Source organism: Artibeus jamaicensis, unplaced genomic scaffold (assembly GCF_021234435.1).
Source record: "Artibeus jamaicensis isolate MK-2021 breed Jamaican fruit bat unplaced genomic scaffold, CSHL_Jam_final contig_3126, whole genome shotgun sequence".
Taxonomy (NCBI): Eukaryota; Metazoa; Chordata; class Mammalia; order Chiroptera; family Phyllostomidae; genus Artibeus; species Artibeus jamaicensis.
The window spans coordinates 9,284,614-9,298,323 of record NW_026521723.1 but is presented as its reverse complement, the minus strand read 5'-3'; the positions used below and the strand labels follow the sequence as shown (position 1 = coordinate 9,298,323).

At 39.7% G+C, this 13,710-nt stretch overlaps 1 protein-coding gene across 2 annotated transcripts in view; it reads right to left on the bottom strand.

The window, feature by feature from the left end:
- The window catches only part of PLCXD2 (phosphatidylinositol specific phospholipase C X domain containing 2), a 48,614-nt gene extending 47,741 nt beyond the window's left edge, over positions 1-873 (bottom strand). The window contains exons 1-2 of one of the 2 annotated variants that reach the window (XM_053663129.1): positions 856-873; positions 129-420 (exon numbers count right to left, since the gene is read on the bottom strand). In XM_053663129.1, coding sequence (XP_053519104.1) covers positions 129-291 — 163 coding nt within the window. In that variant the 5' untranslated portion in view covers positions 292-420; positions 856-873. The other variant, XM_053663128.1, reaches the window with a different exon arrangement.
- Positions 874-13,710: the final 12,837 nt, after the last annotated feature.

Sequence of the window (13,710 nt, the reverse complement as noted above, 5' to 3'; positions counted from 1 at the left end):
TAAAAAGAGGTTTAGTTCAGGTCGCTGACAATTATTTTCTCAGCACAATAGAAAAGCAAACCAACCCATTAACAACACTATAATGGCAGAAGCAAACGCGGTGGGAACAAGTAGGAATAGAAGAATACCTGGGATTGCCAGATGGGAAAGGGGGACGTTGTGGAGGTGAGGGGGCAGCGAGGCCATCCAGTCAGCATTGCAGACCTCCGATGATGCCTTTGTCCCGCTGGGGTTGGGGGAACAGATGCTCCCCATCCTGAGTTTCCTCCTCACCTTCCTAACTGCTAGCATCCCTCTGCCAGTCAACAAACTGCCCAGCTCAGTCCAGTGCCACTCACTCAGTGATCATCATTGCTCGGGCTCTCTAGACATTTCAGGGCCACCTTTTGTCACGCCAGTCTCGCCAAAAGGCCTTTCTTCCTGGGAAGACAGGAAAATAGGTGGTTTCCTGTCCCCACTCCCCCAGCGCCCGCAGTCCCCACCCTCTCCGGCCCAGCCGCTGTTCCGCTCCCTTAAGCTGCTCAGTCCCGGCTCCGGCTCCGTTAAACTTCTTATGTTCCCCTCTGGAGCTCGGAGAAGGTAGGCCCTAGAGATAAATCTTACGGTGACTGAACGTCCGAAGACCAGCCACGCCCAGAGCTACTCATAAGACAGGTGCCTACACAGCGTACAGACAAACCGGTGGGTTTATACACACGTGAGCGCCGGGACGCATCATCATCGGCCTGATGTAGACTTCTAGGTATGTCACTGGGCTGGCACATAAGCTGGGCCTGCCTCCTACCCTTCCCTGGCTTCTCGCCTCACACTCCCCGTGCCCCGTGCTTCCCAAAGGCTCTCAGAAGTGTAACCCACTGCGCTCTCGGACTGCCGGCAGCCCCGCCCCGCACTGCCGGGCAGATTTGCCGGGCAAGGAGGCCCGTGATTGGCCGCCGGCGGAACGCGCTTGGATTGGTCCGCGCCTTTCCCGCCCCTCCCCTCCACTGCCTCAGTCCCCTCCCTCTGTTACTCCAGCCTTCCAGCACGCAGGAGGAGACAGCTGCAGGACTGCAGGCAGGGAAGCTTGCAGCCTGGCATGAGCTGGATCTCGGACAGGTCCTCTTTGTGCAGTTCACACCAGCTGTTAAATGTGACTATAAATGTTTACGTGGCCCCCACACACGCACACATGCACGCGCGCAATGACAATTACATAGAAAGTATTACATTTGCAGTAAACCACAATGGCAGCAGAAATGCAAGAGGTGAAGAGGCTGAGAAAGCTACTATTTATTGTAGCTGGATGACAGCGTCAAGAATGGTTTGTGTTTCAACCATTGGCATAGTTAAGATTCACCTACACACCACTTATCCTATTTTACAGAGGAGGAAATAGTGGTACTTTATAATTGTATTCTGTTTTTTTTGAAACTTTTCCCAAATTCTTCAACCCATTTGCTCTTCCCAGTAGCCCCATGAGGCAGGGAGGGTTTCTGGTATGACCCCCTTTTTGTAGATGAAATGGAAGTCTGGGGGCATTCAGGGTTCAGAACTGTTTTGAAATCTCATTTTGGAATGGGGGTGGTAGGCACTCAAACTCATTCCCCCACCTTCTCCAAAGTTCCTTGCTCCTTCAAATGGTACTTTTTTTAAATTGTGGTAAACTATAGGATCTCTCATGATATGAGAATGTAGCATGCCGTTAATCAAAGGGACATCTTGGCAAACTGGCAAATCAGGAAAACACTACGGCTCTGAGAGCAGGGTCCTGGAGGGCCTTGTGGCTCGTAGGTGACTCAGCAGGGGCCTATAGGGGGAAGAAACAGCAGCCATTGCTGAGACCAAAGGTTCATATAGAGATCTGTGTGTCAGCTGACATTAATTATCAAGTGGCCCCACCTCATCTCCAAGGTAACTCCACAGCAGGCCCCAGCCATCTTTCCCTAGGAATAACTGCACATTGCTCCCTTTGGACATCCTGTTTAAAATTGCCTCTTCCAGGCTATTCTCAACATTCAGGTAAACTTGCTTTTCAGCCTTTTGAGCTACACACTATCACCAACAGTTTTGGGTTTTTTTCTCTTTTTTTGATGAGTATCCCTTGGTTAATAAAAAGTGTACACTATTCATTATGTGTCTCCTGATGCTTAAAGGGTACTTCTACAGAGCGCTCTGTTTTAAAGTATATCACAGGATATTGTGAGTATGTCATTTAGTTGTTTGAGTTGACCAAATTTCTCCCTGCCCCCCCAGCAAGTTACTCTGAAGGAATACCCCAAGACTTACCTTTGAAACTTTCTGGGCTTACCTTAAACTTAAAAATTTTAATTCCCAAACATAAAACTTTATAGAAGCTGCCCAAGGCAAAGAAAATGTATTCTCTAAGTGCTACTGTGGAATGTCAATATCAATGCTTTTTTTCTCCCCTCCTTGTTTTTCAGCTTTTGATGGAAGAAGTGAGCATATTAAAAAAGTATTAAACTTTACGCTTAGAAACATCATTGTATGAGAACTTGAAAAGAAGAAGAATGGAACTACTTCAGAATGAGATGTTGTGTATCTCTGGCAGCTTTCAAAAGAAAAACTACTATATTTGCCCAAGAAAACAATTCAAAAGGAGGTAACACTCTCTTTATATATTCTTGTATGAGTCCTGGAAGAAATCTTGCAAATGGAGCTAATTGAGACTTCCATCCAGGATGGAGGCAAAGGTAGACACATTGTGCCTCCTCGCACAGCCAAAAAAAGAACAGGAACAAAATTTTTAAAAGATTTTATTTATTTATTTTTAGAGAGAAAGGGAAGGAGAGGAGAGAAACATCAATGTATGGTTGCCTCTTGTGAGTCCCCTGCTGGGAACTGGCCTGCAACCCAGGCATGTGTCCTGACTGGGAATTGAACTGCGATCACGTGGTTCGCAGGCCCGTGCTCAATCCACTGAGCTACACCAGCCAGGGCAGAACAAGAACAAATTTAAAAACAAAAGACAACCAGAACCTACAGGAAATCAAACCATATGGAAGTCCAACCATCAAGGAGTTAAAGAAGAAAATATTCATCCATACCAGTAGGAGGGGCAGAGACAGGCAGCTGGGCAGAGAGGACTTGCAGCAAAGCAGCACCTGGCGGATGGGTGAGGCAGCACATTGCAGACTGGGCGGTCCCACATTCTCATACAGATAAACATGGAGGAACAATTGGGGAATGAGACAGATCACATATCCCAGGGTTCTAGTGTGGGGGAAATAAAGCCTCAAACCTCTGATTGAAAATACCTGTGGGGGTTGAGGTGGCAGTGGAAGAAACTCCGTCTCATAGGAGAGTTCATTGGAGAGATCAACAGGGTCCTAGAACGTACACAAACCCACCCACCTGGGAATCAGCACTAGAAAGGCTCAATTTGATTGTGGGTAGTGGGGGAAGTGACTGAAAATTGGCACAGAGCAGAGTAAGTGCCATTGTTTCCTCTTGAACCCCTCCCCCACATACAGCATCAAAACGCAGCACGTGGGTTGCCCTGCTCTGGTAAAAAGCTAAGTCTCCACCCCTAACTATGTAACAGGTGCTCCAAGACCAAAAAATTGCCCAAATGAAAGAACAGATCAAAGCTCCAGACAAAATACAACTAAGTGACAAAGAGGTAGCCAATCTATCAGATGCATAGTTCAAAACACTGGTAATCAGGATACTCACAAAATTGGTTGAATATGGTCTCAAATTAGATGAAAAAAATGAAGGCTATGCTAAGTGAAACAAAAGAAAATGTACTGGGAACCAACAGTGATGGGAAGGAAACTGGGACTCAAATCAATGGCAAACTAGAAGGAAGAAAGAAACATCCAATCAGAAAAGAATGAAAAAACAAGAATTCAAGAAAGTGAGGAGAGGCTTAGGAACCCTCAGGATATCTTTAAATATTCCAACATCCAAATCATAGGGGTACCAGAAAGAGAAGAGGAAGAGCAAGAAATTGAAAACGTATTTGAACAAATAATGGAGAACTTTCCCAATCTGGCAAAGGAAACAGACTTCCAGGAAGTCCAGGAAGCTCAGAGTCCAACAGCAGTTGGATCCAAGGGGGAACACACCAAGGCACATCATCATTATATTAGCCAAGGTTAAAGATAAGGAGAGAATCTTAAAAGTAGCAAGAGAAAAGGAGATAAACGAGTGCCCATAAGACAATCAGCTGATTTCTCAGAAGAAAATATGCAGGCAAGAGGGGGCTGGAAAGAAGTATTCCAAGTCATGAAAGGCAAGGACCTCCATCCAAGATTGCTCTATCCAGCAAAGCTATCATTTAGAATGCAAGGGCAGATAAAGTGCTTCCCAGATAAGATGTTCATCATCACCAAGCCCTTATTATATGAAATGTTAAAGGGACTTATCTAAGAAAAAGAAGATAAAAAATACGGACAGTAAAATGACAACAAACTCACAGTTATTAACAACTAAACCAAAAACAAAAACAAACTAAGCAAACAACTAGAACAGGAACAGAATCACAGAAATGGAGATCATGTGGAGTGGGTGGGGAGAGAGGGGGAAAATGTACAGAGAATAAGTAGCATAAATGGTAGGTAGAAGATAGACAGGGGGGAGGTTAAGAAAAGTCTAGGAAATGTAGATGCCAAAGAATTTATATGTATGACCCATGGACATGAACTAAAGAGGGGGAGTGAGGGTGGGAGGGAATGTGCAGTGTGGGGGAGAATGAAGAGGGGAAAATAGGATAACTGTGATAATGTAATCAATAAAATATATTTAAAAAAGAAACCTTACAAATGGAATCACAGAATCTAGTACAGTACATGACTTGTAGCAGGTGCTCAATAACTATTTGTTAGAAGGAGGGAGGTGCTTGGTAAACATGCTCTGCTGGATTCTAGGTAGTACATTAGAACAGTGCTTTTCACACCTTAAGTGCAAATCTATTGAATCCATTGTGACTGAGTTGGTCTGAGATGGCACAAGAGCCTGCATTTCTAGCAAGCTTCTGGCCTTGCTAGATGCTGGTTCAGACCACACTTTGAGTGCAGGGCCTTTGGAAGGCTCATGTTTGAAGGGTTGGACTCTGTGTTGCTTTTTCTGTCTCTTTTCCAAGATTGTACAGTATTTTATGTCACTTTAATCATTTTAAAAAATTGCATTAAAAATAGTAGCAAAGAGTCTCCAAATATTAGGAAATATTTTTTTCTGTCATAAAATGTAATAGAAACTAAATTATCAGTGGGGTTTTTATACTATGTCATAGATATTTAGGGAATAAGTAATTCTAAAATAAAAATCAATATTTAGAATTTGATAGTTAATATTGTCTTACATATTGTATTATGACTTATCATAGGAATACAGGATTAAATGGGAGTATTGAAATCTTAAAGCAAGTCATTGCTAATTAATAATTACAACCAAATAGAGTACTTATTATTTAAAGATCATTTGAGAAGTACTAGAAGTAGAGGAAAGGTTAAATAAAAGTTGCTAGTTAATGAACCTTAGATAATAAATAATCCAGAAAAAAGTTAAAAAATGTGAAATTAAAAATTGTACTGGGAAGCTGAGTGAAGGGATAATAGAGGTCCACGTGGAGGCCAATGAAGAGACAGGTGTTCTGGTGGGAGAAGGACCGAGAATGCATGATTAGAGGAGCTGGCATTCAAGCCAGGTCTGGAAAACTTTCTGCAGATGGAAGATGAGTGCAGGGTTCTGGAGTGGGAAAGAGATTTGTAGCTGAGAAAACATAAGCAAAGCTATGACAACAAATGGGAGATGTGAAAAACAGCACATGGAATAAGTGGGAAATATGACCCCATTTATTCTCACTGAACCTTCATAAGAGCCCAGTGAGTGAGTTAGATACTATTCCTATCACCATTTTACAAAGGACACTGAAGCTTTGAGTCTCCATAACTGCCCAAGATTCCACAGCTAGTTAGTGGCAGAGATGGGACCACAAGTCTCTTGATCACTGTGCCAGTGGCTTCCTGTTATATGTTATATAGTATTATTGTAAACTTTGTAAGGCTGTTTGTGACGGAAGTATATAAAGAGTTCAATTTTTTTTCCTGTAGAAGAAGATGGGTTATTGTAGGTTTTTGAGAAGGGGAATAAAATGATCTACGTTGTACTTCAGGATGATAACTCTAGTATGCTGAAGAATGGCTGGAGAAATACTGTCTTTCAGGTAAGTCACTGAAACAAGTTATTCAAGCAAGGGAGAAGTGACAAGGCCAGCTGAAGGCCCGGCACACAGAAGCCAGATGCACGGCATTTCTTAACTGGAGGGCTTGCCTCCTCATCCCCACTTGTCATCTCCAAGGACCCATAATTCTATAGCCTTGGTGGACAGTCCAACTGCCTCTGAAGTGATTTTCCATCACTTGCAAGTCTCATCAATTTGGTCATTCATTTAGTTACGTAGAACCCAATACATTTATATAAATATATCTACAACTTTTGTTTTTTTTTCTGAAAAATTTTCAGCCTTGTTTGATCAAGGGCCCCATTAACTTGTTAAAGAGTTTACGGCAAGCTTTGCTCTCTCTTGAAGGCTACATTATATTTTGAAAGTGTCTCAGATGGTTCATTTCCTTTGGAATCTTTTCATAAATGGATAGTGACAGTCCCACAGTAAGCATCTAAACAACTTGCCGTTTGGTCATGTCTGGTTGGCAGGGCAAGATGACCTGGATTTTACCTGATTGAAGGAAACCTAAAAGTCTCAGAGGAAATATATCAACTTAATGAGACTGTGGCTTGGGCTGTTTCTGGCCCCCACATCTAATACCCTGTACTGCCTTACCTCCCAGTCTCTATGCTAGAGGGGAAAGAAATAGACCTCAAAGAGAATCAGAACCCAGGCATGTTTGGTCCAGGGACATTGCCTAGAGGTGAGTGTGGTTAAGTGATGCTTGAAGTTCCACAGTGATGTGTTGTTCACATTTTTTTTCCCTGGCTAGAGGGTATAGGGAGGGTCATGGACTGAAATTAGGAGCCAGGTAAATAAAAATCAGGCTGGAGTATAAGGGCATTTTGTTTTGTGCCTCATATGAGCAGAGTTTATTTATCCCGTCATCCCCAATCTCATTTCTGCAGTTCATGTAAAAAACCCAACAACTATGAGATAAGGATCAGAGCAGAATGAAGAAATGTCACCAGCACGGGTGGTGCTGGGGACATAATGACAGCGGCAACAATTATCTCCAGGAAGAGTGACATCATTGCAGCAACTGGGACATTCTGGAGCCTCCAAGGAAAGGGAGATAGGGAAGCACACACTGACTCATGCTTCAGACATTCCTCAGACATTCCTGACATGGAGCCAGAGTCAGCAGCCGGGAATCCAGTCACGGTGTTAAATGGAGCCAGAGCTAAAGGACTGTGACCCATTCCCCGATTATACTCAGGTTAGTGTTTTTGGGAAACTGTAAGAGAGCAGCAGCAACTTAAGCAAGAGTTATCATGTGGGTGTCACCGCCCACCCACCTGGTCTTTATGGCCCACAGCTAGGATTCTGTAGGGAGACAAGTAAATGGCAGCAGTAACTGGCCATGAAACGGTCTCTCCCAGATTTGAAAGCTTGATGTTTCAGAAGATCTTGAGAATTGTTCTACCTTTTATATTTATTGAGCATTAGTTTTTTCTAGTATATTTTAAGAAAAATTTCCTTTAACAACAACATAATGTTCCTATAATACTTTTGAGAGGAACTATGATGAGGGATGACTGTAAAGTTAGTTTAATATGCATTTACAGTCATATGCCACTTAATGATTGAATAGTCCTGAGATGGGCAATTTTGTCATTGTGTGAACACCAGAGAGTGCACTTATACAAGACTAGATGGCTTAGACTACTAGACACCTAGGTTATGTGCTATAGCCTATTGCTTCCAGGCTACAAAACTGTGCAGCCTATTACTGGATTAAATACTATAGGCTATTGTAACACCATGGTAAGTATTTATGTGGTTGAGCATAGTGAAGCTGCAGTGAAAAAAAAAAGGATAAAAATGATACACCTGTACAGGGCACTTACCATGAGCAGAGCTTGCAAGACTGGAAGTGGCTCTGGGTGAGTCAGTGAATGAGTGCTGCTGAGTGAATGTGAGGATCAAGAACATTACTGTACACTGCTGTAGGCTTTGTAAATACTTTACACTCAGGCTACACTAAATTTCTAAAGCAACACAATATTAAATCAATCACCAGACAAAAAGATGCAATCAAAAGACATGATAAATATATGCATGAGGCTGCTGCTGGCATAACAGCATACGGTTTTACAGCAAACATTTTATACAACTAGAAAGAGCATATTCTATTGTATAATATCAATAAAAATATAGTATAGCAAATGCATACATCAATAATATAGTCATTTGTTATCTTTATTAAGTATTATGTGCTGTGCATAATTGTATGTGCTGTATTTTCATATGACTAGCAGCACAGTTGGTCTGTTTACACCAGCACCAGCACAAACACATGAGTAACGCATTTGTACTGTGATGTTATGACGGCTGTGATGTCACTAAGTGATAGGGATTTTTCAGCTCCATTATAATCTTATGGGACCACCGTCTCTCACATACGTTGTCTGTCATTGACCTAAATGTTGTTATGCAGCACAGGACTGTATTACTTTACCGCACAACATATCTGTACCCTCTTCCATTCCCCTTACCCATCCACCCCTGTTGCTAAAATAAGTAATCGAGAGAATATAAAGGCGTTAAAGCTTTTATTTTCAGCTAGTTAGCTAGTTACTTGCAATGTGGCTGATTTAATATGTTATGGAGCCACCTTCTGGTACTAAAGGCACACTTCAAGCATGTGGTAAATTTCCTTTCAATGTCAGTCATCCTAAAACTGTCTCCACTGGCACCAGCAGGAACAACTGGGAATTTATGCAAAAATTCAGTTTCTGCCGAATAAGATCCTCTGAGGGTGACACCCTTTTTTCTTCCTTACTTTTTAAAAGATTTTATTTACTTATCTTTAGAGGGGAAGGGAAGAAGAGAGGGAGAGAAATACCAATGTATGGTTGCCTCCTGTGTGTCCCCAGCTGGGAACTGGCCCGCAACCCAGGCATGTGCCCTGACTGGGAATCGAACTGTGGTTGTTTGGGTCCCAGGCCTGCACTCAATCCACTGAGCTACACCAGCTAGGGCTTTTCTTCCTTTTAAATAAGTTCCTGAAATTTTTTATGCCCTAAATTCTTTAGATCGAGACTTTGAAATGTCAATTTCTCCTTAAAAAATAAACATTAGAATAGGCAGAGTAACTAATTTTTGTCCACATTGTATGTAATCTTACATAATCAGTGAAGAGTATCTTGGCTCAACTGGCAGGAAAACCAACTGTTTTCCCTACCCATTCTGCCTCAAGTTTCCTGGGATTATGAGAATGACCTCAGCTATTGGGTGAATTTAGCCATAACCACTTGACCCTTAGTCACAATTAGAATGCCCTCTGTCCATTTGTTATTCATTTATCAAACTCAATCTTAAAATACATTTTTTTAATGACCTGATTTTGCATTTAGGGTTGCTGACATCGGTTGGAAATAGAATGCTTCACATCACCAAAGGGGTAAATGTCAGGAAAACTGAGAGCAGATGTTAACATTTTCCCCAACCTTATTATTAGAATTGTGCAACAGTTTTCACCAACAAATATGATTTTTTTAAAAAAGCAAAGTAAATAAATTTTAATGTAACAAATAAAAATAATGAAGTGTTTTTTCCTTATCAACTCTATCTGAATGTTAGCTTACAGTCAAAAACCATTAGTATATATCTTGACATTAAAAAAAATCTTCATTGTATTTTTTAAAAGATTTTAGGTATTTGTTTTTAGAGAGAGGGGAAGGGAGGGAAAAAAAGAAGGAGCGAAACATCAATGTGTGGTTGCCTCTCACATGCTCCTCAACAGGGGACCTGGATTGAAACCTAGGCATGGCCCTAACTGGGAATCAAACTGGTAACCCTCTGATTCACAGGCCTGTGCTCAATCCACTGAGCTACACCAGCCATGGCTAATCTTTATTGTATTTTTTCCCACTGCAATGTAGTCCCCTTATACCTCTCTCCTCCCAGAAATCACCATACTGTTGTCTATGTCCATGAGTCATTCCTTTTTGCTCAGTCCTTCTACCCCTCTACCTCTCTTCATACCAGCTGTCTTCCTATTTTTTAATCTATGAGTCTGTCCCCATTTTCTTTGTTAGTTCAGTTTGTTCATTAGATTGCACATATGAGTGAAATCATATGGTATTTGCCTTTCTCTGATTGTCTTATTTCACTTAGTACAGTGTTCTCCAGGTCCATCCATATTGTTACAAAGGGTAAAATCTTTTTCTTTTTTATGGCCACATAGTATTCCATTGTACAAATGTCCCATAGTTGTTGTGTCCAGTCATCTACTGGTGGACACTTGGGCTGCTTCCATATCTTGGTGACTGTAAATAACACTGCTATGAACATGGGAGTGCTTGTGTTCTTTCAAATTAATGTTTTGGGTTCCTTCGGATATATTACCAGAAGTGGAATCCCTGGGTCAAAAGGCAGATTTATTTTTAATTTCTTGAGGTATTTCCATACTACTTTCTACAGTGGTGACCCCAGTTTGCACTCCCAGAAACAATGCAAAAGTGTTTCCCTTTCTCCACATCCTTGACAGCACTTGTTGCTTGTTGATTTATTGATGATAGGCATTCTGATTTATTGATGATAGGTATGAGATGTTATTTCATTTTGGTTTTACTTTGCATTCCTTTGATGATTAGTGATGTTGACCATCTTTTCATATGTGTATTGGCCCTCTGTATGTCCTCCTTGGAGAAGTATTTATTCAGGTCCATTGCCCATTTTTTAATGGGTTGTTTTTTAGTGTTGAGTTTATAAAATTTCAATTTCTTTATAAATTTTCAATATTAACCCCTTATTAGATGTATCAGAAAATATGTTCTCCCATTCTGTGGGTTGTCTTTTTATTTTGTTGATGATTTCCTTTGCTGTGTAAAAACTTTTTAGTTTGATGTAGTCCAATTTGTTAATATTTTTCTTTTCTTTCCCTTGCTTGGGGAGATATAGCCCATTAAATATTGCTACAAGAATGTCCAAAATTTTGCTACCTATGTTGTCTTCTATGATTTTTATGGTTTTAGGTCTAACATTTAAGTCTTTGATCCATTTTGAATTTATTCTTGTGTGCAGTGTAAGAAGGTGGTCTAGTTTTATTTTTCTGTACATTTGTCTAATTTTCCCAATAGCATTTATTGAATAAATGTGCCCACTTCTTCTGTCAAATGTTAATGGACTGTAAAGGTGTGGGTTTATTTTTGGGATCTCTATTCTATTCCATTGAGCTATATCTCTGTTTTTATGTCAATACCATGCTGTTTTGATTACTATGGCCTTATAGTATAGTTTGATATTAAGTAGTGTGATTCCTTAGCCTTTGTTCTTTCTCAGAATCACTATTGCTATGCAGGGCCTTTTGTCACTCCATATAAATTTTTGATTTTATTTGCTAACATTTTGTTGAGGATTTTGTTATCTATGTTCATCAGGGATATTAGTGTGTAATTTCTTTTCTTTGCAGTATCTTTATCTGATTTTAGAATTAGGGTAATGCTTGCCCTGTTAAATGAGTTTGGGAGACTTCCCTCCTCTTGAATATTTTGAAATAGTTGGAGAGGTGTTAGTTTTTCTTGGCACGTTTGGTAAAATTTACATGTGAAGTTATCTGGTCAGGGCTTTTCTTTGTTGGGTTTTTTTTTTTTGATTGCTGCTTCAATTTCACTAGGCATGATCTATCTATTCAGTTTCTCTGATTCTTCCTGATTTAGTTTGGGAGGTTGTATGTTTCTTGGAATTTATCCATTTCATCCAGGTTGTCCAGCTTGATGGCATATAGTTGTTCATAATAGTTTCTTACAATCCTTTGTATTTCTTTTGTATCAGCTATTATTTTTTCTCTTTCATTTCTGATTTTATTTATTTAAGTCTTTTCTCTTTTTTTCTTGATGAGTGTGGGTAAAGCTTTGTCGATCTTATTATCTTCTCAAAGAAACAGCTCTTAAATTCATTGATCTTTTGTATCATTTTTAGAGTCTATTTCATTTATTTCTGCTCTGATCTTTACTATTTTATTTCTTTTATTCACTTTGGGGTTCGTTTGTTTTTAAATGTGAGTTAGATTGTTTATTTGAGCCTTTTCTTACTTTCTTTTTTAAATTAAAAAAATTTTTTTTAGACAGACCTGTAATACTATGAATTTATCTCTTAGGATTGCTTTCCAAGTGTTCCACAGATTTTGGACTGTTGTGTCCACATTTTCATTTGTTTCAAGGTATCTTTTGATTTCTTCCTTGATCTTGTTGTTGACACGTTCATTGTTTAACAACACGTTATTTAGCTTGCATATCTTTTTGCCTGTTTTTCAGTACTCTGCTTGTGATTGATTTCTAGTTTTAGAGAAGATGCTTGGTATAATTTCAGTCTTCTTAAATTTATTGAGACTTGTTTTGTGTCCTAACATGTGGTCTATCCTAGAAAACATTCCATGTGCACTTGAAAAGTACATATATTCTGCTGCTTTGAGGGGAAATGCTCTGAAGATATCAATTAAATCCATTTGATCTAATGTGACATTTAAGGCCGCTGTGTCCTTGCTGGTTTTCTGCATGAAGATCTATGCACTGAAATCAATGGGGTATTCAAATCCCCAACTATGATTGTATTTCTGTAGCTCTCTCCTTTTATATCCATCAAAATTTGCTTCATATATTTAGATGCTCCTATGTTGTGTGTGTAAATGTTTACTAGTGTTATAGCTTTTTTGTTGGATTGTTCCCTTTATCATTATGTAGTGTCCTTCTTTGCCTTTTCCTATAGCACTTGTTTTAAAGTTTATCTTGTTGGATATCAGTACTCCTACTCCAGCTTTTTTTTCTTTTTCATTTGCATGAGATAAATCTTTTTCCATCCCTTTACTTTTAGTCTGTGTGTATTTTTCAATCTGAGATGGGTCTCTTGGAGGCAGCATATATATGTCTTGTTTTCTTATCCATTCAGCTATCCCCTGTCTTTTGATAGGAACATTTAAGCCATTTACATTTAAGGTGATTACTGATAAATTTTTATTTGGTGCCATTTTATTGTTAGACTATTTTCCTCTGTTCTTTTCTTTTTCTCTTTTTCTTTTGAAAGCAAGCTCTTTTACATTTGTTGAAGTACTGGTTTGGTGTTAACATACTCCTTTAGCTTTTTATTGTCTGGGAAGCTCCTAATTTCTCCTTTGATTTTAAATGATACCCTTGCTGAGTAAAATAGCCTTGGTTGTAGGTCCTTTTTTTCATCACCTTGAATATTTTATGCCATTTCCTTTTGGCCTGAAATTTTCTGTTGAGAAATAAGATGACAGTCTAATTGGTGCTCCCTTTTATGTAAATACTTGCTTTTCTCTTGGGGCTTTTAGAATTCTCTATTTCTCCTTGGGCCTTGACATTTTAATTATGATGTGTCTCAGTGTAGGCCTCTTTGGGTCCAACTTTTTGGGATTCTCTGTGCTTCCCGGACATGTGTGTCTTTCCTTTACCAGATCAGGGAAGTTTTCAGTCATTGTTTCTTTAAATAGGTTCTCAGTCTCTTGCTAGCTTACATCTTCTTCTGGTATCCCCATGATGCAGATGTTATTTCACTTTATGTTGTCCAAAATGTTT